Genomic DNA, 26,873 nt, shown 5'->3' on the forward strand with positions numbered 1-26,873 from the left:
CCAGCGCCTCAGCACCCTCACAGTAAAGAACTTCTTCCTTATATCCAACCTGAACTTCCCCTGTTCAATTCTGAACCCATCACCCCTTGTCCTATCATTACAGTCCCTGATGATGAGTCCCTCTCCAGCATCCCTGTAGGCCCCCTTCAGATGTACTGAGAATAAACCCAGCGAGGAAGGGGCTCCAAGATGCCCCTGAGAAGACAGCTCAGACCTGAAGCCTACCCAGTTCTCCAGGACAGCTCTCCCGAGCATCACAATGTGAGGCAGCTCTGCAAATCCCATCCCAGTGCCACACAAGGCTCCCTATCTCCATCCCATCCCCAGCACCTCCATGCTGCTTTCCCACCCCTCTGTGCCTCTGGAGGGACCATCAGTGGCCCCATAAGTGGGGCAGCTGCAGCAGCGCAGACAGCACACTTGTTTTCCCCCTTGGATCAAAACAACATCAAACGGGGCACTTCAGAGAGCTCAGAAGCCTAGCTGGCACATATGCTGTTCTGCAGGAGACTTTGATTATCCTGCAGATATTTTTAGAGCCCCTTGTAAATGAGCTGTGGCTCCATCCGTGTGGAACAGCTCTGCAAGAAGCAGCCTCTGGTCCCCTGTGCCCACTGCTCTGTGTCACCACAGAGCCAGCCCCATCCCTCTGATTCGAACACCTTGGGGGTATCCACTTAAACCCACTCGTGTCACTGATGTGCTTGGCTGCCCATGCTCCCCTCCTTCCTCAGGAGATGTAGATAGGGAAGACAGACCCAGGAAGCACCGCAAACCTCTCTGTAATGCCTGCAAGCATCACATCACAACTCCTGTTTCCAGGAAGAAACAACACGTTGGGGTTATTTTGCTAAATCAAGTTGTAAATGCCAGCTGCTGATCAACAGCCATCTCCATGGACCATGTCCAGGACACCAGCGGGGCTGAGGAGGAGCACACCAGGCTTTAGTGCTATGACAACCATCACAAAGGAGTGTTTCAATTTCCTTTTCACTCCTGTTAACATGACAATCAGTGGCCCTAAACACCAAGGGCACCTTTAGCCCTACATCAGATTTACTTGTGCAAGCTTCCCTTCGTGACACCGGCTCATGCACTTTGCTTGAAGGCATCTTGCTTTAAGACCTTGGTTTGAAGTTAGCATCAGGAAGCTGATCACTGCCAACCCAGTTGGTCAAGTGTCCACAGCACAAAACCACTTTAGCAATGCACTTCACACACTGCCCTGACTTACACATGGTTGAGCTGCTGAAAGTGAAGCATTGCCCTGCTTTGTGTGCTGCCAATTGACTAGCAAAGCAAAACCCCAGAGATGAGGTTTCCACCAGCCTGGAGCCTAAGCTGGAGCCCTGACAAGCACCAGGACATTGCTTACTGCTCAGAAAGAAGTGATTTTAAACCACTACAGTGAAAGCTGCCAGGTAATGGCAAGTTGTTTGTAATACTTGGCCTGCTCAATGACTTCGAGGAAGTCACTAAAAGCAAGTTTTTCTATTGGATCACTGATTTCAGGTTATTTCCACTTCTGAGTCTGGAAATAACCTCTCACTTCAAGTCCCTTAGTTAAAACTGGGGGGCATTCAGTCTGAAATCGAAGCTTCTGCACAGTCCATCACCTATGGGGTCTGATGCATCCATACACATGCTTTCCCTTGGACCAGAAACCTCTAAATCCAAATCTCCATGAAAGCCAGAATTTCCACCCAAATTTCCTTTCGTTTGGGAGCACCAGCAAGGTGCAAAGCATTTCACCTTGCAACAGTGGGATACAGCTGGGCACCTAATCTATGGATGCTCAAGTCCAACACTGTGAGCATCCATATGGCAGCAGAACCTCAAAGGGGGAGCAAAACCCTTTTTATGCATTAAACATTTGCTACAGGGCTAAGCTGCTTGCCCACTTCATGTAACACTGACTTACCCGCTGGCACCCATCTATTCCCAGGCATCCATGCCCAAGATCAATTGGAAAACTGGGATCCCTCCTGAACCAGTTAAACTAAAGAGCCAGTCCTGTTTATGAGAGCTTTCACCTGTATGTACTGAAGCTCATCAGTACCATCAGCATCAACACTTACAGTGCATATATAGGATCCGTGCAGTCGGCTGCACTGCTTTGCTCCTGTACGTCCTGATTTCCCCCACAGACACATTTACAGCTCAGTGAGCAACTGAATGAGCTGGAAGGTGTTTTTCCTGCCTATGTTCCTCTCTAGCTGTGGCTGACACCCTATAGCGGGGTTAGCCTAAACCTCTGCAATGTCCTCCCTGCCTGCACTGCCCTGCAAACCCAAAGTGAACCCAAAAGGAGCCAATGTTCTCAGCTTTGACAGTGTTTGGTCAGGAAACACAACTCACAGCCCAGCGCTAACCCATGGATACTCCAACTGAAGATGTTGCCTCTCACACCCATGCAGATTTAGGAGGTACAAGAACCTCCATGTCCAAAATGGCTCTTATTTCATTGAACTGTGTTAAATGTCCCACCTTTAGTTCACCCCTCGTGGACTCAGCCTCAACCATAACCTGAATGTCAAAGAACAAGAATACAAAGTTAAACTTGCCCTTTATTTTAAGGCTAGAAAAAGTCCAACTTCCCCAGGCTTTGGAGCACATAGAGCTCAGCAGAAGAGTCTCCATCCTTCAAGTGTCAATGTGTGTCACAAGCACAGCCCACTACAACAAACAATACCACCACTGCACCCAGCTAGAAAGGGAACTGCAAGGGCATCCATATCCTTACCGTATCCATATCCTCATCCTCATCCATAACCCTTGCTCTGGGAAAACAACATTAACCCCCACGCACAATGTAAAGAATGAGCAACCCAATGTGTTAAATTTAAATGTTTTTTTATTAACAAACATTTTACATTACAAGGATAATATGACAAAAGGAAGGTTCTCGTGTACATACTATGATATATCAACATAGCTCTATTCGTATCCAGTGTCCTAGGTCCTTTCACACAGGTACTATAAAGCATAGTCTGTAAAGTAATAACATTTTTAATGTTCTCCAAAAGAGTGATATTAACATATTAATACATATGTAATAATAGACGTCTAGATATTTTCCTCTCATTTCATGTGTTTGTGTGTGTGCGGTGGGTGGGTGAGAGATCGTTTGAAACAGTTCAGCAGGGCTGTGCTTGTGGATATGGAGAGGTTCGAGGCGAAACCTCCTGTTTTCTGCAAGTAGAAAATGCCTTTTTTGCCAACAGTCGGGTGAGTTTATGAGGATGCCATTGACTGGCAGAAAAACTCCGTGGCCCTCCCATAGCATTCGGGACATTACAGCATATGAGACATGGTTCCCTCACGAGGCCCAGCGAGCTTATTCGACATGAGGTGCAGTGCAGGGGGAGCCCCTCGCCGGGCTGAGCCTCCGTGAGTGTCAGTGGCATCCGAAGGAGAGGGCTGGGAGCGAGGAAAACCATCGCTGAGGTTCATGAGGAGCCGGGGAGGGCTCCCCATCGGCGCTGCATGGCCGGGATGGGGAGCTGCCGGCAGGCGGGTTGTGGTGAGGTGGATTACCAGTTGTGTGGAGGAGAGAGGCCAGGGAGAGGGCACTGAGGTGTGTGGTAGGGCTTGGGGGGAGCTTGCGGAGCTCAATGCGATACCAGTGTAATGAGTCGTTCCGTTCGGCAAGGCGGAATTACAACCCATCCTCTTCCCAGCAGTTAGAACCAATGGAGAGGAGCGCATGGTGGGGTGGACCTGCAAAGCCAAACCTCCATGCCTCCCCTTCAATGCTTAGGGGGAAGCAGCATGGTGATGCCAGCCCAGCCAGAGGAACCTCTTGGGTTGCCTCAAGCACCAGCCAGGGACTGCACCCCGCAGCAGGGTCAGTGTCCTAACAGTGGCTGTGTGAAGGGAGGGATGGAGGGATGAGGCTGCTGTCCATCCCGCAGACATGGCCACACAGGGGAGGCTGATCCAATGCCTGGATCCATCCCCAGTCTCGGCACAGAAACGCCTGTCATGCAAAACCAGCTTGGGCAAGACGGGTGCACCCTCTGGTGCTTCAGCCTGGTAAGGTCAGCACACAGTGTGCTGGGGCCCAAAGGCCACATGTGCCACTGACCACATCTTCTGCTCAATAACATCATTCCCTTTCCTCCAGAAAAGCCACCAGGTCCCCCACCCAGGCAGGATGCTCACCAGAGGAGCATCCATGAAGCCTGAGGGAGCGGAGTGGCTCCTGCAGCACAGCAGCAGCCAGCCTGGCCCAACAGAGCTGCACCATTGGGCTTACACACTCCCATCCTTACTGCTCTGAGCTCGCGGTCCTTTCTCATCCATGCTACTCCAGCTCCAAACACCATCCCTGTCAACCTCCGACCGCGCAGCAGCAGCCCTCCCTCTACTTAGGAATGCCTTGGCTTTCCTGCTGCCTTTATCCCAGTGCATGGCTGTGTCACTGACTGATGCCCATGAGCAAAGCCATGCTCTCGCTGGGCCTGCCAGCACCAAGGAGCACTGGGAAGAACAGCAGAAAGCCCCATTCTCATGGCACCAGTTGCCAGCTGCATCTGTGCAGAGAGAGCAAAGTGCATATGAAGGCAGGATATGCATCTGTGCAAGTGCGAACACACAGGCTCACTCGGGAGAAGACAGGGACACTCAAGCAATTTCCCCCCACCAAGACATTCCCCTATGACACAAACCTTATTTAGCACTTGGTTAACATGCCAGCAAGGACACCCCTTGCCCTAACCACAGCAAAGCCCCTCTCCATAGAGTGCTATACACCTAAATGCAGGCCTCAGTGTATGGCTAAAACTATCCCAAAGTCCAAAGTCTTCAGTGTTACGTGCCTTGTGCCAGAACACAGGGCCAGCCTTACACAAGGGTGGTTGAGACTATCTCTATATTATATCTTTATATCTATTGAAAACATAGAAATATATAAATATATAGGATTTTATTTATAGATATATAAGCATGTGATTTTAATCTTTTTTTTTGTATTGTGTGTATATGTACTGGGATGTGCGTATATACAATATATAGACCATATGCATATGTACTGTATACATACACTAGCTTACATGCACACACATCATACGTGTCTCCAAGGGAGACAGGAATTGCATAGGCATTACTGCATTGAATACAATGGCTGGGGGAGCAACGTACCATTTTCTCTGCTTTTAAGACCTCTTTCGACAGGGCTCAGAGGGCAATCTGCAAAAGCAGAGGCTGTTGATGCTTATTTGCAAGCCGGCTGTCTAGGTTGTCTTACCCACTGGTCAAACAAACAGCAATCCTCATGAGATAAGAAAGAAAAGGGACCCTGAAGGACCCCGAGGGCGACCTGGTTGAGTTTGTGCTGTGAGAAAGAGATGGGACTGAGCCTGAATCACGTCTGAGGAGCTGTATCAGCAAAAGCACAACAGCACAGGGGGGACATCGCAGCGGTCAGATGAGACTCAAGGCAGGCAACACATCAGGACCTTGCCCATCACGTCCCCTCTCAACCCCCTGTGGCTCCCACGTGCTTTTGCTGGTATGGGAAGAGCTTTGGTCTCTTGTGAGGATTATCCCTGCTGAGTTCGGCCTCGTGGCCAGAGGGACCCCTGCGGCCACAGGCGAGCCCTGCAGAAGGACATGTCTGGATGTGCTTCACGGATTCCTGCTTCACAGCAGGGTGAAAGAGGCAAGAGCCTGAGCAAAGAGAGGGGAGGGGAGATTGGCAACAGAAACCCGAGGGTCTGGAGAAGTGTGCATTATTCACAGTCCAATGCCATAGCGAAGATACAGGGAGGGGGGGGAGAACACAAAGAGCTCATCTGAGACAAATTAAACCCTTCTCTCTGTGCAGCCAAAGCAGTTCAAGATGCTGTAAGCAACACGTTCAAAACAACCTCCTCTCAGTCAGCACAGCAGGAAAGGCATTGATTTAACCAAAACCATGGTGATCTCTGATCCAAAGAGCCTTCCCCATGCCTGCTGCTGCCCAGCCGGGCCCTGGGGATTGTAAACAGGGCACAGAATTAAATCTGCTCCTAGGAAAGGCCAGGCAGGGAAGCCAGAGGCACTTTGCATTGGTATTCCTCCCCGTCTTGCTCGTGCCTGCAGTCACGTTTCCATCCACAGCCTATCCATGGGAGTAACAGCTACAGATGGGAGATAGGCAGGGAAGGCTAGAGGGAAAGCTTGCAAAGCACCTGCATTTGTCTAGGACAAAAGCTGGGAATTGTTTGTGTTGGGGGAGCTGGGCTGGCTTTTTCCCCCATCCCTGACCTTTCCCACTGCAGGTATCCATAACATCCCATGGCAGGGAATCATGCTTCCTACCCATGCCGCTCACTGATGCACACAAAGTCATTTGCAAAAGAAACAAGCACTTTCCCTTTGCCAGCTGACTGCCTGGAGGAAAAACCAGCACTGGTGCACGTTCTGCTCTGCCATGAGGAATGAGAGCAGCCGGTGAGAGCTGTCACTGAGGATAGGATTCGCAAATGAAGCAAAGGAGTGACAAATTAGAGGAATCATTCTTGAACAAGCCTGTGGCAGCTCTTACTTGCCAACAAGGCAAGGCACCGTTTACTCCCCAGTGGCAACAGCAGAAAGGCTCAGAGCAGTTGTAAACGGGCCTCTCAGGTGGCTCAGCACAAGCCCTGGGGAGCACTCCTGTCTGCAAAGGTGTCTGGAAACTCAAGTGTCCCTTCCCTCCATGCAGGCCAGGCACTTTGGTGGGCCCATGTGCCCACAAGCTTCCACTGCTGCAAACAGCATCATAGAATCCATCGGGTTGGAAAAGACCTTTAAGCTCATCCAGTCCAACCATTCCCCAGCACTGCCAAGGCCACCACTAACCCAAGGCACTGAGGCCTCGTCTCCACGGTGTGTGAACACTTGCAGGGATGGTGACTCCAGCCCTGCCCTGGGCAGCCTGTTCCAATGCCTGAGCACCCTCTGGGGAAGGAATTTGTCCTAATATCCAATCCAAACCTCTTCTGGCACAGCAAGGCAGGTGATTATTTCCCCCCTGCAAAGAGCTGTGGAGTTGAACAAAGAGAAAATGGAAGAAAAAGGGAGAAGGGAAAACTGTCTTTACAGCCCCTCTGACAGCCAACACAGCTTGCATCAACTATCTGCTACTTGTTTCTTCTGCTGCTCGACAAGGAAGACTCTCTCCAGCCTCCCTATTCCTCTCTGGTGCATCCAATCACTTCTTGTCTCCAGCATCTACGTTCACCTTGCCCATCTCCAGGTCAGAGACTAACGGAGCAGCAATTCCATCTTTCTTTTTACATCTCCAAAATGTTAGCTAAGGAGGGAGCCTGCCTCCTCCCTACCAAGGAGCAGCACCCTGAGCAGAGCTGAAGCACCTTGTGTGGAGAGATCCCTATTTTACCATCAGTCAAACAACAGCCCAAGCCTGCCCAGCTGCAGAGGGTTTAATTTTTACTCCTGTAGACGAACAGGTCAATTTGATCACATCATTTATTGGGAAGAAAATGCAAACAACACCTATTATTTTGCTTGCTATGTGTTGCGCATCAATGCCCCTGCTCTGCAACGGCGCAATGCCCTGACCTAGCTCCCGACGTTGCCATCTGAGGTAAGGCAGAGGGGACAGGGAGTAAGTGCTACGGAAGGTAGGTGGGGTCTGCTCTACACCCCTTGGACCATCTGGCCCCATTTTACAGCAAAGGAGGCAGAGTCAGGACACAAAGACTGGCCACCACTAGTGCTTTGGGTAGGCTCAGTCCCACAGGGATAGAGGGAAAACGCTTCCAAAGCTCTGACCAACACCAGTCTAGCTGTTCCCATGGGATCTGAAAGCTGATCTGGTCCACAGTGGCTTGGCCACACATCTCTGCCCAGTGCTGGCTGTGTGGTTCTGCTGGGGGCAAAGGGGTTTAGCAGGAGGTGAGCAAGACCTAGGTAGAAGTGCGTGTTTTCCGGGGAAGACAGTGCGTGAACCCTGGCAGTGAAAGTGACTCCGAGAGAGATCGGTTCCAAACATGCTACATCTCCATTGAAAACAAACAAAAAAGTTTAAAAAATAAAATAATATTTTATATATATATATATATTTATATAAATGAAAAGCTATCAACTAGCAGCAACGGTTCTAGAGATATCTTAGCACCAAGACCAAGGGCAGGGGGGTAACAGGAGAAAGGAAAGGTTCAGTGTTGCTGATACCACCATCATGTTTCCAAACAACACAGCTTGGCACAAAGCTCATCCCTCTGGGGAGTGAGAACGTGTCGGACACCTTCTGGACAACATGTTCTCACCCCCACGATGATCTGGTCAGGTTGGTGCTGTCCATGCCACATCAGCAGGGCAAGGCACTAGCATCTGTGGAGTTTTTGCACCTTTTTGTTTGTGTGGGGTTGTTTTTTTTTGGTTAGTTTTTATCTTTTTTTCTCTTTTTTTTTTTTTTTTTTTGCTTTTCTAACCTGAAGTGATACTGTGTGAATACCTGGAGCTCGTTTACTGTAAAAGAATAAAACAAAGAAGAACCCCAAGCCCACAGAACAATCTCTATGTGATGGAAGGTGCAAGTCCCCCATTCACATTTCAGCTGGGCTTTGCATCCCTTCAAGAAAGGAAGAAGTATTTCACAGGAAAAAGCAGAGCAATCCCTTCTTCCTGCTGTCATCAGTTCTGCTGTGCTGTGGAACATGTTACCTTGGTCACAAGAGAATACGTGAACCTTTGTAGAACATCATCACATGAATATAATCCAAGATAATCTTGCATTGATAGCTCCTGCCACCAAAGCGCAGCAGGTTTTTCTTTCAGTCATTCCAAAAGAAAACAAAAGGAAACAGAACAAAACCCCCCACAACAATCTAGGATTATAAAGACATAGTATAAATAATGTAAATTAGAATATACTTTTTAAGCCTTTGAATCTCAAAGCCCATGGATGGCTCTTGACTCATTGGCTGTCTAGCTTCCACAGCAGCCCTGGTTTTCGAATGAATAGTTGTATATATATATATATATATATTTATCTCCTACAATATAAAAATATAAATGCAAAAAATTTCCCCCTGCCTTCTCTAATTTGCTATTTTATAGTCTGCACATGACATCGTGTTAGAATATATGCATGATAGACTGGTACTACTGTAATCAGAAAAGGAGCTGAAAGCCAAGTATTACTCTACAGCCCAAAAGGAAGAAGACTGAGAAAGAGGCATCACAGTTTTGTTGCTAAATCAAAAGAAAAACCCAAAATCACACCCCCAGCCTCTCCCTCCTGCCAGTAATCTCTGTGAGTGAAGATATCTCCCACTCAGCTAAGAGAACTGGATGGAGCTGGAGAACTGGGGACAACAGAAAAGCACGGGATACTCTGTCAGGAATCAGAACAAAGGGTTGTCAACATAAGGCTCAAATGGCTCAATAACCAGACTGAACAACGGAAAGAGAGGCAGAGATTCAAACTGAGGAGGATAAAAAACCCCAACAACCAACCCCAAAACAAAACAACACAAAAAAACAACCCAACAACAACACACATACAAAAGAAACTGCCGGGAGGATGAGGCTGACAAAGACCCGTTGTGTAGCTTATAGAGAGCTAGGTTTGAACATGTAGAGTATGGCCCCAGCACATGCTTCTAAAGAATGAAATGTTGCCACCTACACTGCAGCTGCCATGGTTGGAGACACCAGTAAAAGTCTAAACGTTGTCTCAATCTTTAAAACTCTGCTTAGCTTCTATCAGACGCACATCGTCTTAAACTTTAAAACTTTCAGTGTGGGTTTCTCCTTAATATAGATAATATATATATATATTTTATATAATATATCAAAGTTTAGAGTATAGATTAAAAAAATTATTCAACAGCTTTCTGATCTGAGGCATTCCTTCCTAAATATCGGGGTAAAACTCAGAGCCGTGGTCCATGCTCTGCAACATCGGCTTCTGATCAAGGGACGACATCCTGCTCAGCATTTCAGCTGACAGAGCATAGCTATTGCCCGACTTCTCCTCAAACCAACTATCTAGTGCCCTTTTGCAATCGAAGTTGGCAATGGGCGGCCCGTTAACGGCAATGGTCAAAAGATCACTGAGCTGCTCCAGCGTGAGCCGGGAGCGGTTGTTTTTGCGCACTCTCTGCAGGGCAGCGCGCCCCTTCTCACAGCAGGCCGATGAGGTGGGAAGGACTTTGAGGATCTGAACTATTTTATTGAGGAGGGGGAATCTCTGTTTGTATTTACAAATGTGACTGAGCAAGTCTTTAAAACCATTTTTGGTATAATAATCCACCTTGAGTTCTCGCCACTCCATCAGCAGACTCCCGCGGGTGTCCATCCCCTCTCGGCAAGCCTCTCTGGAAAAGGATGGGACCGTCTCCAGGTGTTCAAATATCTGTACCATATCCTCCTTCCCATAGCTCATGAGCTCATCAGTGCTTCTGGGCCACGTTGCAAGGTCAAATACCTGACAGGCCTTCACAAATGTCCGGCTACGGGAATCAAACCTTTGGGCTAGGATCACCTGGGTCTTCTGGCAGATCTTTTCTCGGATTGACTGGAATTTGGCTTCAGCCACCCGGAGGTTTTTCACAGCAATGCCATTAAAGCTTTCACGGAAGTTTTCCTCAAACTCCTGCAAGTATTCCCCAGGTGAGTCTGCAAGACGGCTGATTTCTTGGATGGCTTCCTCTATCTTATCATCCACCTGTGACACAAGAAGGTATTCCCCTTGGAAGACGTAGGCGAGGCGTGAAAGCACAGCAATCACATCCAGTAGGAAGTATATAAGTTTAATCGACTGGTAGTCCATCAGAAACTGCAGAAGGGCCAAGGCAATGGCAGAAGCATCCGCTCTTTGGGTCTGGCCACTGACATCTTTGAGATGGGCCACAACCTCAAGGTAATCCTTGATCAGAGCATTGAGCACATTCTGCTCCCCGATGATCCACTTCACTGCTCTAATGTCCCCCAAGAACTCGGTCTCCTCACACAGAGTGGCTGCAGTGACCCTCAACTCACACATGAGTCGGGGAGAGTAACGATAGAAACTGAGCAGCTGCTTCAGATTGTTTTCCAGCTCCTCCAGGCACGGCAGTTCCTTCCCACTGATTGCATCCAAAATTTCCAAGTGGGGCCTATGTACCATAAAGGGCAGACAGAGAAGCCAGGGCAAGGTCTTTCTGATTGTCATGAACAGGTTGGCTCTCAGGCTGGCAGTAATGTTAGCACCATCGACTCCCAAGCCAATAGTTGGCTTCTCATCCTGCAATTGTATTCCGAGACTGGAAAAAGCCCTGTCTAATGCTTGGAGGTAACTGTCTGTTGTAGAAAAGCCCAGTTCCTGAAGAGACAGGAATTCTGTTGCCGGAGGCCCATCGCTGCTTGTGTACTGCACATAAACTGCCACGGTATCTGCAAGCAAGTCATCACTCTGCCCATCTAGGATGATGCTAAGGAAGGGAGACTGTCGGATGCGTTCAACAAGGTCCTCTCGAAGAGCCCGGGCAATGTGATGGATTAAGATTTGGCAGTCTCCCTCGTTCATGTATTGATCCACCACCTTGAGCTCACACTTCCTCAGCAGTTCTGCCAGAGGCCGAAAGTCATAGTAGGGCCTGCCCTCCAGGGCCAAGTGGTAGGCTGTGTTGAAGAGGAGGGTCATGTTCCGGCACATCTCTTCTGTCTTCTCTGGGTGCATCCTGAGCTTGTAAAGCTGCAGGCACTTCTTGTGGAGGTTGCTCTGGCTGTGAAGCTTTATTGTGTGTATCTTGAACTGCTTTGAGCCAATGATGAAGGCTGAAGTCCGAGAGGATTGCACTGTGTACTGCCTGCAGACGTGGCACCACATTTCATTCAGTGTCGGGGAGTACCGCAGAAACCAGAACTTTTTAAGCCACTCTTGCTTGAACCGCCGTATCCTTCGGCCCGTCGCAGAAGACATCTTGGAAGGCTCATCTGTAGCAGCAATCATGTCATTGGAAACTGATTCATCAGCAGAATCTACCTCTTGGTCATCGTCCTCCATGATGGTGGGAACAGAGATGATGCTTTCTGAAGCTGTAACAAGAACAAAAACAAATAGGAAAGGTATTTACAAAGTTGCTGAGCTAGAGAAGTATCCTACTGGTGACAGCAGAGCACTGCCTGATGAGGTGGCCGCAACCCGCCCTCTCCTGCCCCAACAGTGCACTACAGGTAGAATTTGAATCACGGCTTTGAAGGGAAAACAAATCAATCTTTCTGCATAGGAAATTCGTCTGCACCATGCCACAACGGACAGCAAGAAAGAATACTACATCCTGGCCGCTTACACAATACATGCTATGACCCACATATTCCCTTTGGTGAAGGTTCCTGGCTGCTCAACAACACATTCCTGAAGGAAATGAAATGTATCTTCAGAAAGGGACACATGGTTGTGTTAAGGTTGGAGAAACAGAGAGGGCTTTCCAACAAAGGGCACAGCAGGACATCATTTCATACACAAAGAGCGCACATTTCACTGTTACCACAGTCATTCAGGCTTGTTTGGTAGCCCTTGAGGCACTGCAGAGGGGCTTCCGCTGGAAGAGAAGGCATCAAAAATACAGCAAACAAACCGTCTGCAATGGAATGTCTTTTTTATTGGCAGTGCATTATCGATTACAATGGCAACAAAGAGCAAGTTGTCATACAGAGTCTTTCCCAAGACAGTGTTTTCCACTGTGCCCACAGCGTCAGCTCCTGGCCCACCCGGTCACAAAACCTGACAGCAAACCTTCCATGGAACCAACGTGTTCACCTGAATATTCAGGGCAAAAACGCTTTAGATGGGTACACAGCACACAGGCATCTCACTACTCTCCTTAGGCAGGGTTTGGAGAACGCTGTTACTCGGCAAGGCTTACCTGTGGGGTCTGAGAATTCTTGGAGCTCGGGTACCTGGGGCGGTAACACGGGTGGCTCGGGTAACTTCCCAGATCTCAGCATGTCTAACTCAGCCTGCAGCTCCCGGATCTTCTTCTTCAGACGGATGCAGTTGGGGCAGAAGGAGGTGGTGGGGATTTCATGGGAGTTGCCTTGTGCAGAGGCCAGTGACAGCTCTGTTGGGCTGTCTGCTTTGAGTGACAAAGGCTCTTCTTCCTCATCGTCAAGGATTCCCATCTCTTTGGCGGAGCTGAAAGAGGAACCATGAGGGACCTTCCATTCCCCCTCGCTCAGGTTTCTGCTGAGGCCCAGGGAGCCGTGCTGCATGGCACTGCCACACCGCTCAAAGATGTCTTCAGCCTGGTATTTAGATGCTTTTCTGATGGCAAGTGGTGTACTTGTTACTAACTGGTTCTCTTCGAATTTGGCGGACTCCAAAGAAGCCTCCAGGACATCTTTGAAGATGAGGTCAATCTTTTTCTTCTTTGTTTGGGGGTGGGATTCCCCCTCCTCACAGCTGCGCTTGTAAGGGCTCTTCCCTTGCTTTAAGGTGGCGAGCTGGAGTGGCCCCCTCGCGTCCTCTTGGTTCTCCATGTTCTTTTCCAGCTTTTCCCTCTGTAACCTTTTGTCTCCTAGAAAGGAAAACGAGGGGTGGGGATTATCACTGGGAACCCAGCAACATCCCTCAATCTAAAACTCAAACAGAAAATAGAACAAAAAGGCAGGCTGAATCCCTGCAGGTCTGCACGTTGTGTTCCAAACCAGGGAACTGACACAACCCAGTGGAAACCAAGGCTTGCGAGAGGAAGGAGCCCTGCTAATGGGCACGTCTGCAAAAACAGAGACAGTTTTGGGTAGCCACAGCAGAGTAGAACCCACACACTTTAAAGAGAAGAGCAACTACAGGCAGCTCGTTTAACCTAAAGGTGTAACCAACCTGAGCTGGAAGAGGACTACGAGGTGAATGACTGATCGCAGTGGAACCTAACACTCAGAGCCCAAGCACTATTTTGGCTGGCTGGAAGACCTATGCCTGTTTTGACTTGGTAAAAGGTATCAAGTGTACAGCGGTGCAGCGAGAGATTTGGACCATTTCATGACAACCATGGCACAAAGTTTGCAAGCCCCTTTACTCTCATTCAGTTTGGAGGCTGCTCCAGAAATGCAAAGGTAAAGGAGTAAAAAACAACCTGCACTCTTAAACCCCAAAGGTACTCATTGTCAACTGAGCTACAATGGGTGAATGCCCTCCAAGGATAGGGCATCAGTGGAGTCTAAGAGCATGGCCATTCAGTGATAAAATGAAAATAAAATAAAAGCAACCTCATACAAATTATTAATTGCTTAAAATAAATGGAATAGCCAGATTTCCTTACCTGGAAATTCAAAAGACGATAGGTTTGCCTCAATTTCCATCATTCTTCTATCTTGTAAATAACTTCAAGCATTGATGGCTTCCCAAACAAGACGCTGCTTTATGCTGATTTTTGGTTTTGTTTGCTTTTAAAGTGTATTCATGCTTTCATAATTGTTACGGAGCAAAAGCTACCATTCCCTCTCTAAGGAGAGCAATGCTATGAATGCAGAAAAGATGCAAGACTTGAAACAGTTAGAGTAAGGCACTATAAAAAAGGCTGGGCCGAAAGGCAGGGATTTTGCACTGGGTTTGAATGCTGTCTGGCAACCCCAGCCTCTTCTGGAGCGAATCTGTAACAACAGATCTCATTTTCAACACACTGATAATGATTTCTATGGGCAAAGCTTTTGAGCCTTGAGTATTGGTATTTGAGTCTTGGTATTTCCCCTGTTACAGACTAAAACAACTGCTGGAAGAGGTAGGGGTTTAGAGAATGGGTTCTTCTTCCCCAGTGATTTTTTCTCCCAACAACCCAAGTGGTTCAGCCCCATGGAAAAGATATAAATCACAAGATGTTCCCTCACATTACTGTTCTCAACTCCATTGGTGGGGCAGGTCAGAAACTGCCAACAGAAACAAAACCCTATGAGTTTAAAGTGTGCCACTTCACGCACAGGGCTCATCTGCAGGGGATTTGAAGTCTGTTCAATAGAAGGTGACTCGAGAGCTTTTGGTGCTGCTCCCTGACCACCTCCCAGTGCCCTTCTGGCTGAGTTGGTGATGTCTCTTGCAAGTCTAGCAATGGCCCAAGTGATGCTCTGTTTAACAACATCCCTGTGCTGCTTTTTGGAATGCAGGCTGAGCCCAACATGCCGCAGGATGCTCCTAGAATGTTCTGCATGGCCATGTAGTTTCTACCCGAGTGTGTGGTATGGCGGGTCCTGGTGAGCAGATCTTCACTGCACTTGTAGCACAGAGCAGGCTGTGAGTGACCATTTCAAACCACGACACCATGACAAACCATGACCAAAGGCATGTCTGTGTGGCAGGGCAGGAGCCTTGGTGCCCATCCAGAGCAGCTGCTCCAAGGGCATGGTCCTTCTCTTGCCATGCTAAGCACTAAGCCATCTGGACCACTAACGCGTGCATGTTGTGCAGCCAAATCACTGCAGCCTGGACCTAATCACTCAGTGATGTCCATTAACATAGAAAACCACATTTACATCAACGTTAATTCAGAAGTGGGAATTGCCCAAGTATAGTCATCAAGATGTGACACTGCAAGTGCATAATGACTCTAAGGTGAGAGAGGATAACCAGCTTTGTCAGGACACGTTGTCCACTCCATGATTAAAGAGGAGACACCTTTTACCAAGTCAAGGCAGCAACAGCAGCTGTGTAATAATATACATGGAAATCTTAATTAGAAAGTTATATTTAGTGTGGCTGCTCCTCTGAGGCCCTGCCATTCTGTGGGCAGGCCTGGAAAGAAACGCCCTTAATTAAGTTCAGGTATCAGCACTATATAAATGGAGAGATGCATTAAGAGTTTTTGCCTTCCTCTAAAGCTTCCTATATTGCTGACATTACACTGACCTAAAGGACCGCTGGGTTTGTTCCAGAATGGCTACTCCTTAAGATAAGAACAATTTTTATCCAGGGAGGAATCAGTGTGACAAGAACAAAGCCTCCTGTATGCTGTACACGCACTCTAAGGTTGTGAGACTAAGGAGTCTCTAGCTGATGTCGCGCTGATCCCAAATTATCTCTCTGAAGAAAGAGGAGATAAATTAAGCGAGGAAAATGGACATACAAACACACCCAGGATATCTCTCTTTCTTATGCACACAAAACCAGATGGAGCCCCCCCAGATAGGCTACTCAAGGAGCCAGAGGAAGCAGCATGTTCAGAGGAAAAAACTAATGCTGTCTGTAGGATCTTCAGCCTGGCAATCTTCAGGCTGGAAAGTCTTGTGTTAGAGATGCTCTGTGATCCCTGGGCTTTGCTTCAGGCTCTTGCGCACACATGACATGACACAACACAACACAGGACATGACACAACGTAGCACAAATCTCGTTCATGATGTCCATGACAGTGGTTATCTGATTCTTCTTGTACACCTACCCATCCATCCATCCATCCATCCATCCATCCATCCATTCATCCACCCATCCGTCCATGCCATGCATAACTGGTGACTCTCGCCTAGAGGTGCTCTGTGTCCAGAAACACAGCTCTCCTCACCTAGCCTGTGCATTACCTATTTCACCCATCACACGTGGTCCAACAAGTGTCTCAGCCCAAGGGGATGCAGGGAAAAGGGAGGAAAGGGAAGGACTCACCGCTTGTGAGGTTCCTGTTGATGGTCTCCTGGGACATACAGTGCAACCTCTTCATGTAATCCTCACTGTACCAGACCCGCAGCTTCTCCCCAGGGCAGATGTCACGGCAGGCACGGAAGTAAATCCTCTCGCTGTGCTGGAAGGCCATCAGGTTCTGCTCCCTCTCCTCCCGGGAGATGATCACGTACCTGGAAGCAAGGTGACAAGGCAGGTGTGAAGCACAAAGCTCTCTCCTGTGCCCTTCCCTTGCACCAAAATGACAACCATGATGGAGCCAGAATGACCTTCATAGAGAGCCATCAACACAGCCACACTGGAAAGCATGGAATAATAAGTAATGGTGTGCAAATTGCCAGATACAGGACAACAAGCACAAACACCCAGGGAACACTAAGCCAATGGATCCATTTCTGCTGGGGAAGGGATAACAACAATGTCCATCCAACCTGAAGGAGCATCTGCCAGTGAGGGTGACACAGAATCTTACAGGCAGAAATATCTTTGCCTGGTGATGGAAACAAGGACTTCTTGACTCCTCACTACCACTTCACACCCCATGGACTCCTCCCTTGTCCTCAGGAACATCTGGAATATGGCAGTTTTCCTCAGCCAGTCTCTTTTCCCAAAACACCATCTCTCTTTTTAGTAGATACCAGATTTCCTTGCTTCTCTCCTCTTGGACAAGCAGAATTGAGATACTCAGGACAGAAACATGGACACTTAATGTGCACGGGGGTATTCACGAGTTGTCCAAAAGGAAACCAAGGACATGCCAGAACTGAAAGGTTTTGCACTTGGGCATTCAGCAGGGTGGGACATAAGAGTACAACCAGTCCTGCAAATGGAAACCCCAGCACTACACTGGGCATCTCTTTGTAGTGCTGACAGGAAGACTGCCTTCTGGGCATGGGATTTATCTTCCCAATTTAAACCAGCTAGATTTCAGCTCAGCAGAAATGTATTAATCCCCACTCCAAGCAACTGGCCTTCTGTTCACTTGCTAAGACAGATCTATAGCTAGGATCACATCATTTGCTCTCAGACTCCTTGTGTTCCTGTTAAGAGAACATTAAAAAGGCTTGATAAGACTGGTTCCAGCTGCCACCAACACGAGCTCCTAACACCCACCCAGAACCAGGAGGCCCCATCATTGCACATACAAGCAGATCTGAACAGTTCACAGCTAAAAGCTTTTTCTTCTCTTATTCCATTTGCCGGTATTACTCTATTATTATTACACATGCATTATATACTTCCTGCTGCAGTAACATTAATGAAGGCGAGTGGCACATGGCTCCTCTGACATCTGCTGCTACGAGTCCTTGACCAAACATTCTCTTATAGCTCACAGGGATGTCTTTGGCTTAAGAAATCCAAATGCTCTCCTCTTCTCCAGCCATGTGCACGCACACACAGAAGACACAAGCCCACCTGCACACGAGCCCACTAACACATATGATCACAAACATGGTGAAGCTTCCCACAGAACACCCCAAACAAGTCTGCAGTGTCTCAGACCACTCGAAGCTCTGGCAGTTCTGGTTTTAATGGTCAGCAACGGTGCATGTGCCTGCAATCAGTTGTATTTTTCCTAATGTGAACGACGCAGGATGCTCCGCAATCTTCAGTCATTATCCAAGCAGCAGGCTCTGGCACTGCCAAAATTAGCCCAACATTGGCTTTGGTTAACCCTTGTTTTACTTCTGAGCACAAAAGGCACTTTTAAACCACCGGCTTATGTGTGTCTGAGAAGGAAAGGAGGCCTGGAACAGCGCGGTGGGAAGGAGGTCCTGCAAGAGCACACAGCTAGCACTGCTGGGCTGTCACTTCTGAGTGTTAGCCATCACTACAAAAGGTGCATCAGGCATTCAGAGATGCCTGACAATACAACCCTTGAGATGCAGCAACTTGTTGTGGTCAGCCTGGTGCCCCACAGCACAGGAGATCCTAGAGGATGCTCTCCCCAGTCCAAGCAAAATGCCAGGATGCTTCTACCAGCGAGAGAGACCCTGCATCTGCCCTGCATCCCACTGCCCAAACAGAGCAATGACAAGATGAAGGTGCCCCTGCAAAGAAGTCTGGTCACCTGCATAGATTTATCGTAGAATCAAATCATAGAATGGCTTAGGCTGAAAAGGACCTTAAGATCATCCAGTTCCATCTCCCTGCCACGGGCAGGGATGCCTCACACTAGACCATGTCACCCAAGGCTCTGTCCAACTTGGCCCTGAACACTTATCACCCTGAGGTCCCTCACAGCTCCTTAGGGCAATATTCAAGGCTTACATTCCCACAGTCAGTGGCACTGAATTCAATGGGCAGGGGCAGGATGGCCTGGTGCATCCCCATCAAAGCGCACGTGACAGTGAGATGTACAGAATCCTCTAAAACACAACTCCGCATGGGAAAGGGAGAGCATGGTTAACTGTAACTGCTCCCATCAGGGCTCACTTTAACGATGAAGTACTTGATTGAGAATGAGCATGCTTTTCCTGTTCCCTGCTCTCTTTGTGCCTCCAGGTTTCTGCCTGAGCAGTGTCCTTCAGCTTTGCTGCTGCATCCTGCAGCTCTAGACCATCCTGGAGCATCGGGGAGCTGGGAGGAGAGCGCTGCTGCTTTCACCAGAAGGTATGTAGGAAGCCCTTAGCAGAGAGTAGTGGAATAATCCAGTCACAAACATGTTTCTTGACTGCATCTGGCAGCTGGTAACTGCTTTACACTCCTTGAGAGGAAGCTTTACAACTGCGATACTTCCCTGAGGTAACATAAAGAGGGATGAGATCATCCGCATAAATGAAACCAGTGCTGCTCTAGTGACCACAGAGGCACAAATGACACGGGTTATAAAGGACTGCATTAAACCCAAACTCGCCTGCTGGCTTAAGGTCTGCACACCACGGGCTGAGGATGGAGGAAGTCACAACATTAAGGAGCAGCCTGCTTGGCAAGGCAGGGACACAAACTGCTGCTGAGGGCAGAGCACAGGACCTGCCTTCACTGACACATCCTCCCGAGACCGCAATGCTCACACCATCAGCAACCTTCTTGTGAAGGCTGGAAAGCAGCCAGCCCCCTCCTGATGCCAAACACTCAAGCTGCATGGAGGCAGGACGGCTCCCTTAGTTTAGATGCCCAGGACACAAGTACTGCATGCAGACAGGCATGGCTCTGCTTGTGTAGTGAGTTTCCCTTGGAGCATGATCCCTGGAGGAGGAGTGGGATCAGGATCACTGATGGAACAGACCCAGCCATCCATAGCTGCTCCTGCTCCTGCAGGAAGCACAGCCAACAGCTACGAATAGGACACTTCATGTCTTGCTCAGTCCCTCAGCCAGGCTCAAGAACACCACAGATTCTTGCCCAGGCTACTGAGGACCAGCCACTGCACCAATGGAGACCATTAATGACTCATTTGCTGCTACTGGGGCTTAGATCAACTCCATGGCTATTGGAAACAGCGCCTTCCTGTTCAGGGCCACCTTTCCCATAGCCTCTCCAGCCAGCAGCACACTCAGGACACCCAATTGCCAGGTTTTGGGATGGCCCAGTGAGCATGCCCAGGAAAACATCACGGTAATGAGGAAGCTCAGGCTCCTGCCCACCCAACTCCTCCCCATGCCTACCCCATGCCCCTGTGTTGCTCACCCTCTGGCTTGGCTCTGGTGGTGCTCTGCAGATGCTCTGCCACGGCTGAGCACCACAGGGAAAACGCCATTCACTTGGCCTTTCCCAAAGCAGAGGCAGGGCAGGAGATGCCACATGAGAGCTGCCACAAGGCCAGGTAGATACCATGAGGTGCCATACCCACAAACCCTACCCCAGCACCTCCAGGAGACCCCAGCATGTGTAACAGGCTTATGACCAGCTCAGGCAGATGTTATAGGAGAGAAACAAACGACTCGACAGCTGTGTTAAAAGTGTTATATATTTATTGCATTCTTAACAAAAATACTTTGAAAGAAATAATTCATTTTTCAGCATGTACAAGACATGGAGATACTGGGGTTGAGCACAGCAGTTTGCTTTGACACAGGCACTTACTTCAACAGTCAGTTAACATGATGGGTGCAGGAGTAAGCATCCTTTGCAAGCCAGTACAGACAAGCCACTCCATCAAGGGGTCTACACAGGGCAGGAGATACCTCCCCGGAGCTGGGCCAATCTGTAATAGTCCACAGAGGAAACTGGGGGAAGACATCAGGCAGTTCACAGCACAAGGTCCTTTCTCCTGACCAGAGCCCAGCCTTTGGGTGTTTGGATGGAAGGCTGCACATCCTGCACCAGGAAACTGTCTGAACGTGTCTGTGTGGGCAAACTGATGGCAGCAACACCACCAGCTCCCTCCAGCGCCCAGCACCTATGGGAGCCTCCTCCTCTGCAGACCTGAGGGTTCCTGGAAGGGATCCCCCTGGACAACATGCAAGGAGCTTATCCTATCACAGTGCATACACAGGAGAACATCAGCAGGGACCAGGTATTATAAAAATATAAAATACTACTTTTAATATATAGCAGCAGCACTCTATGGACTCAGCCTTTAAAATATATCATGGTTTTTATTTCAGTTGTGATTCATAAATTAGATCCATTTCTACCACCTTTCCCAATCTTCCCTTCAGCTGAAGGGAGACTGTGACTTTAGAGAATACATGTTATAACAGAAGTAGAACTACATCCTCTGAGGAAGGTGAGCAAGTACTGCCCTGGTCTGGCACCAGCACTATGAGGAATGTCCTCTGCATGAAACCAGCACAGGTCATTCCTCGGAAAGCAGGTTTTTCTCCTTGCCAGACGTCTGCTTCCTTGAGCAAACCTTTTACCACACCACTAAAAATAAATTACTTGAATCAGGATTACAGAACAACTAAAATAGGACAAGCAGGAATGCCTGACACAGCAGACATCCATTGAACTTCCCAGCAGAGAAGCTAGTGCACTATACTTCTGACAGACAGCCCAGAGAGATTCAAGAAGATCCTTCAAGACCGCATAAAGCCATCCTTCTGCTACCCTGCACTGCCTATGTTCAATACCTGCTGACGTTTATACAACCTTTTGGCCTAGTCTGTAGCCCAGACATGACACTGAGGATGGGCATTCACATTGCCTGCAACCCACCACATACAATAGGACAGCCTGGAGAGCAGCAGCATGTTAACTGTGCTAGCTTGGAGCTTTTCCCTGCTAGAGCATATCATGGGAATAGAACAGAATAGGATCAACTAATAGTCCATTTTTGGTTTGCAGGGATGGAAGGTGCAGAAGTGCAAATCGAAGAGAAGACAGAGATCACGTAAAAAGGTGCCACACTCTCACCACCTGACATGGCATTATTCAAGCCTAGTTTCAGAACTGGGGCTGTACATGGGAACCTCATGCAGCACTAAAGCAATTCTAATGTTGTAACACAGTTCTTCCTTGCAGATGCATTGGGAAAGCAAGGAGTACAAAACCGGCACATCTAAGACTTTCACCTATGCAGCTGTGAATTTAGCTTGTAAACTCTTCATGAGAGGAGAACAAAGTACAGATCCCACCCTAAGTAACACTGAGTAAGTGCAAAGTAACTGTACTGAAGTTGACAGAATTACAGCGATACAGAACCAACCTGTTCCCAAGGTCAGAAGAAGGCCCTACATCCTTCCTTGTTTCTGTGCAGTCTCTCACATTTTGGGGAGGGAGAGGTGGTTCAAAACCGAAGCTTGTAACATGCAAGGAAATAATATGGTACTATTACCTTTAAATGCTGTCACATTATGAATAACTGCAGGTAGGGGTTTTAGACTGGAGCAAACAAAGGCTAAACTCTCTGATGTAAGCGCCTGTGCCACTGCAGGATCCAGGCACATGCCATAGCAGCTCTTCTGAGCAGCCTAAAACCACACAGTGCTCAGACCTGCCCTTCTGGCCTCAGCATTGTGCCTCCCTGCCTTCCCTGCACAAGCTTTGCTTTACATCCCTCTCCCCAAACCTATGCCTAAATCACAGTAAGCCCTGGCTTACCCATTCGTGCTGGTAATAATGACAGTAAGAGTCTCTAGAGCCATAAGGATGCGACTCTGCACACCACATATAATAATTTGCAGGAAGATGATGGGAAGGCAGTGGTAGGGCAAATTTGTTGGTTGCTTTTAAATACACTTGCTCTGGAATACACTGTCTCAGTAAATAACATTTCACAGGCACAAGAAGAGATCAAGACAATGATTCCTATTGCATTGCTTAGTTTAAAGAGAATTCAAAGCATGGGGAGCCCAGCGAAAACTCCTATTACCTATGAATAGAATGATGTCCTACATTCCAAGCTCTATAAGATTTAGGATTCCTCTTTGCCATTGCAGAGGGCCAGCCCTACTATTCAGCTGCCACAATTCATACTGCTGTTAGCTAGCAGGGGAATGGACTGGTTGGGGTAGCTGCTGACCTTCCCCGCAGAGTACTGATACAGATGGAGAGGCCACATGAGCATGCAGCAGCTCAAGGAAGGGGCACCCTTCTTTATGTTATATCAGACTAAAGATGGTGTTTTCTCTTCCGTGACCTAGTAACCCGTGCAGGAGGGGTCTGGTTTGGGGTGTTTTGGTTAGACCCTGCACTGGGCTCAGGGGGCTGTTTTGAGCAAGCTGCTTGAGGAGGAGAGTGCTGCACAACACTAGGATCCTGCATCCTATGGAAAGCCTGGACCCCATCACGGATTTCTGATAGGGTCTGGCACAACTGGCCAACCTGGCTGGTGAGGTCAGCCGTGCTCTGAGCGATGACATGCATGCTGTCTGCCATGTCCCTGTGAACAGCCACCAGCTCCTGGCAGAACTGCCTGAACAGCTCCGTTTGCTGCATGTGGGAATGGAGAAGCTGGCGGTCGAAGCTGGAGAGGGGAGGGCTCTTTGTGTGGGAGCGCGGGGCTCTGCAGGACGAGGTGGTTTGTGGGGATGGACAGTGCAGCTCCTGCCTTTGGCTGGTGGCTTCTGACTGCTCCGAGGAGGAAGGAGTGTGGAGAAAGGAGGGCGTGGAAGGCTGGTTGGCTCCTGCACCAGCCCTCTGCAGCGATGAGAAGCAGTGTCCCTCAGAAGTGCCTGGCATCTCTTCATCTTCATCAGCTTGAATAGAAGAGAAAGCACAGATTATTGATGTGAATCTCTCACAGCTCTAACTTCTGTTTCATGGTATCTCAAAGCACAGGGAAAAAGAGTTTTTCCCTTCCCCTCCCCAGTCTGGCACTTGACACAAGCCTGTAGCTCCTGATGCACAGCTCAGCATGCAAGTGCTGCAACATTAGCATCTGGGTGACAAGCTTAGCCCTAAGAGGCCTCAAGAGCAGGCAAACCCAGTCAACAGAGGAGGAATCCAAGCTGCCAAGGTAGCCTGTACATAGCATTGTTCATTACTAGAACATAAATCTATTTCAGACAGTAGCAGTGAATCCCTTCCCCAAAACCATAAGCAGCTAGAACATTTTAGAGGGACAAAGGCTCCTGGCCTTTGGTCCAGTCTCTGAACACCCTGACACATTTGGTTCCTCATGTCAAAACCCTCCTCCCATGTCATTTCTTACATCCTCTGAGCAAAGCACAGATGTAGTATTAGCTGCTCATGAAGTCTGAACTGCAAAGCCACAATGTGGCTTGGCATCACTGGGATAACCAGGCAGTCAGGTACAGCAGCAGCAAAACCCTGTATTAATAGGGCAAGTATACTTGATGCAAAACCAAACCCAAAGCAAAACACCATGGGGAAGTTCTCATTAGTCTAATGATGTGGCAGTTCACAGGTACAGGCAAAAGATACTTCACTTGTTGCAACTGCCCACTACCTCCTTGCACAAGCTGTACTCATTTTACCTCTGAAATAGTGCAACTGGCTTCCAAGATAGATGCAAGGAACGATCAAGTGCCACTTTGTTCTTGAAGACTTTTGTCCTTCCTTCCCATTAACATTACTTCAGATATGAGGTAAGACCTAATGTGGTAGGACAGTGCCACCCATGAAGTGTTAGTTGGCTCACTTCCCAAGAAATTATCTCCTCTTTCTCTCCTCTGTTATCCCTAGAAGCTCAGAGACCACCTCTGAGCTGCACCTCCACGCAAGACAACCGTATGTACACAAGTGGGGAAAGAACCCGCAAAAAGCAGGTTGTGGTTCAGCACTGGAAGGTGTCTTGAGAGTTGTGGTGTAAGAAGATTAACTTGGAAGGCAGGGCCAGGAAGAAGAGAGCCATCATCTACCTATTTCAGACACTTCAGTTCTTCAGAACACTAGTGAGAAACCATTAGTGGCCAGGCCTCAGAGCATCAACACCAAAGAGCACTGAGCCCCCTCAACAACCCTCCTGGAAGATGGTTACCATGCAGTGGTCCATTAGTAACTGGCACATGATTCTCAGCTTGATAGCACTGCTGTTTTATTGGGGTGCATGCAAGATGAAGAACTCCTAATCCTTTACAAACACTTCTTCATGACCTGGAGGTAGTTGCACTTCAACTACAGATGCTCCCTCACTTGTAAGATTAGTTCAGACTTATGACCCATTAAGCAAGTGGAATCTGAACAGCATCTACCCTTAGAAGGAAGCATGGAAAAGGACTAGATAAACAGATAAAGATGATTTTAACTGGGAAACAGCTTTCCCTCAATCCATCTCAACACCCCAGCAGAGCAGGCTGTCTTGAAACCAAACTCAGCAGTAAGGACCTGGCTTGACAAGGCAACCCAGCATCTCACAAACCGCACAACGCTCCTGTGGTGTCACACTGAGATATGCAAGCATAAGACAAAGAGGTGTTAAGGCAGTGATACTTACAGCTTGTTGACGGGCTGTCAACCACATCTGGATCCACTCTCCGGTAGCTGTGCCTCTGGCGTGTCGAATGCAGTGTGGACTCGATGGCTCTCTCGTGGGCAGTCAGGACGATGGCCGAGGGCCGCCCCGTGCTGCCGGGGCTGGACAGGGACCTCTGCATGAAGGCCAGTTTGTCCTTGGTCCTTCTCTTCATGTCGTCCCATCTGTGTTTAATGTCTTTCACAGACCTGGGCACCTGGCTGACTGATGTGATCTGCCTGGCTATGCTTTCCCAGATCTTGTCCCTGTCAGCATGGGATAGACGCATTGTCTCCCTCCCAAACAGCATGGCTTCATTTCGGGTCACCTCAGTGACCAGAATGTCCAGTTCTTCCTTGGAAAACTTGGGCTTCCTCTTTCGTTCAGCCATGTTCCTTGGGTTGAACATCCCACAAAGCACAATTGGGTAAAAGGAAATCAACGCAAAGCATCCCCCTGCAGCCAGCCACTTGGCCAGTGCAGCACTGGGGCAGAGGAGCTGGGTGGGATCCAGCTCCCCCCCAACCTGCAACAACCTCTCAGTTTTCCTCACTTGCACCAGGAAAAGGCACATGATTTAAGAAGCAATTCCCAAGCTTAAGAAAAAAAAACACCAAGCGACACTACAGTGTAAAAGGAGCCTCTTCAGCTTTACAGTTACAATGAAATCTTACACTTTGTCTGATGCCCTGGCTCAGCTGTGAGGATTTCAGCACAGCCTCACATCACCTGCTGCAGTTTGTGCTCTGGAATAAGCATGAAAAGTCACAACCACGGTGGTGAATTAGCTTCTACGGTGACACTGCTCAGAAATGAGCTCTTGAGGAAATCTAGAGGCCTGAAGCATATCCTATTGTTCTGCCTGGCACAACATGCAATGGAAACTTTTACATCACCCCTTCTGTTAAAACTTGCAGGACGTCATGTAGGGACTACATCAAACTGGGATGTTTTGCAGGGGAGGGAGATTCCAGACTGAGGGGCTATTTCTGCAACTTGCTTTTCCTAAGGAAAAGTCTCTTCTTCAGCACCAGCAGTACGGCACATCCAGCATTCATCCGCTCCACTGCAAACCCTTGTTCCACCCAGAAATGGTTGTCATTTCCCATTGTTCTCAAAAGGAATGAGGCCACCCACTTGTTTTTCCTGGCTAGGCTTTGCTGTCACTGGTGCTGACAGGAGCCTGCACCCAGTTTGCGGTGCTTCAAATCAACAACTCGTAGCCTCAGCCCATTGAGAAGAGGAGGCAGCATCCTGAGAAGAGGCACTTCTGTCCAAAGGGGGAGGGTGTTAATTCTTCCAGCCACAGTCAAAGGAAACTTAAACAAAACACTAGTCCTAACTGTGGCTTTTTATTAGGGGAACAAAGGCAGTGGCAGATCTATTCAACAGAGAAGGAGAAAACAGACTATGTGAACATCCAGCACATAAACAAGGTGGGACTGCAGACAGGAGAATAATGAACACCCTGGCCAATGCTGTGCATGAGC

At 48.5% G+C, this 26,873-nt stretch overlaps 1 protein-coding gene across 6 annotated transcripts in view; it reads right to left on the reverse strand.

Annotated features, from left to right (window-relative positions):
* Positions 1-2,836: 2,836 nt before the first annotated feature.
* Positions 2,837-26,873, reverse strand: part of PRDM11 (PR/SET domain 11) — a 52,366-nt gene continuing 28,329 nt past the window's right edge. For 3 of the 6 annotated variants that reach the window (XM_062635917.1, XM_062635916.1, XM_062635918.1), the window contains exons 6-8: positions 16,566-16,753; positions 12,846-13,496; positions 2,837-12,015 (exon numbers count right to left, since the gene is read on the reverse strand). In XM_062635917.1, the coding sequence (XP_062491901.1) occupies positions 9,851-12,015; positions 12,846-13,496; positions 16,566-16,753 (3,004 nt within the window). In that variant the 3' untranslated portion in view covers positions 2,837-9,850. Of the gene's footprint in view, positions 12,016-12,845; positions 13,497-14,240; positions 14,433-16,565; positions 16,754-20,472; positions 23,666-25,365; positions 25,779-26,873 lie in introns of those variants that run through there. The other 3 variants (XM_062635920.1, XM_062635919.1, XM_062635921.1) reach the window with 3 other exon arrangements.

Source organism: Pezoporus occidentalis, unplaced genomic scaffold (assembly GCF_034315485.1).
Source record: "Pezoporus occidentalis ecotype Australia unplaced genomic scaffold, CSIRO_AGI_Poc_V1 ctg46, whole genome shotgun sequence".
Taxonomy (NCBI): Eukaryota; Metazoa; Chordata; class Aves; order Psittaciformes; family Psittacidae; genus Pezoporus; species Pezoporus occidentalis.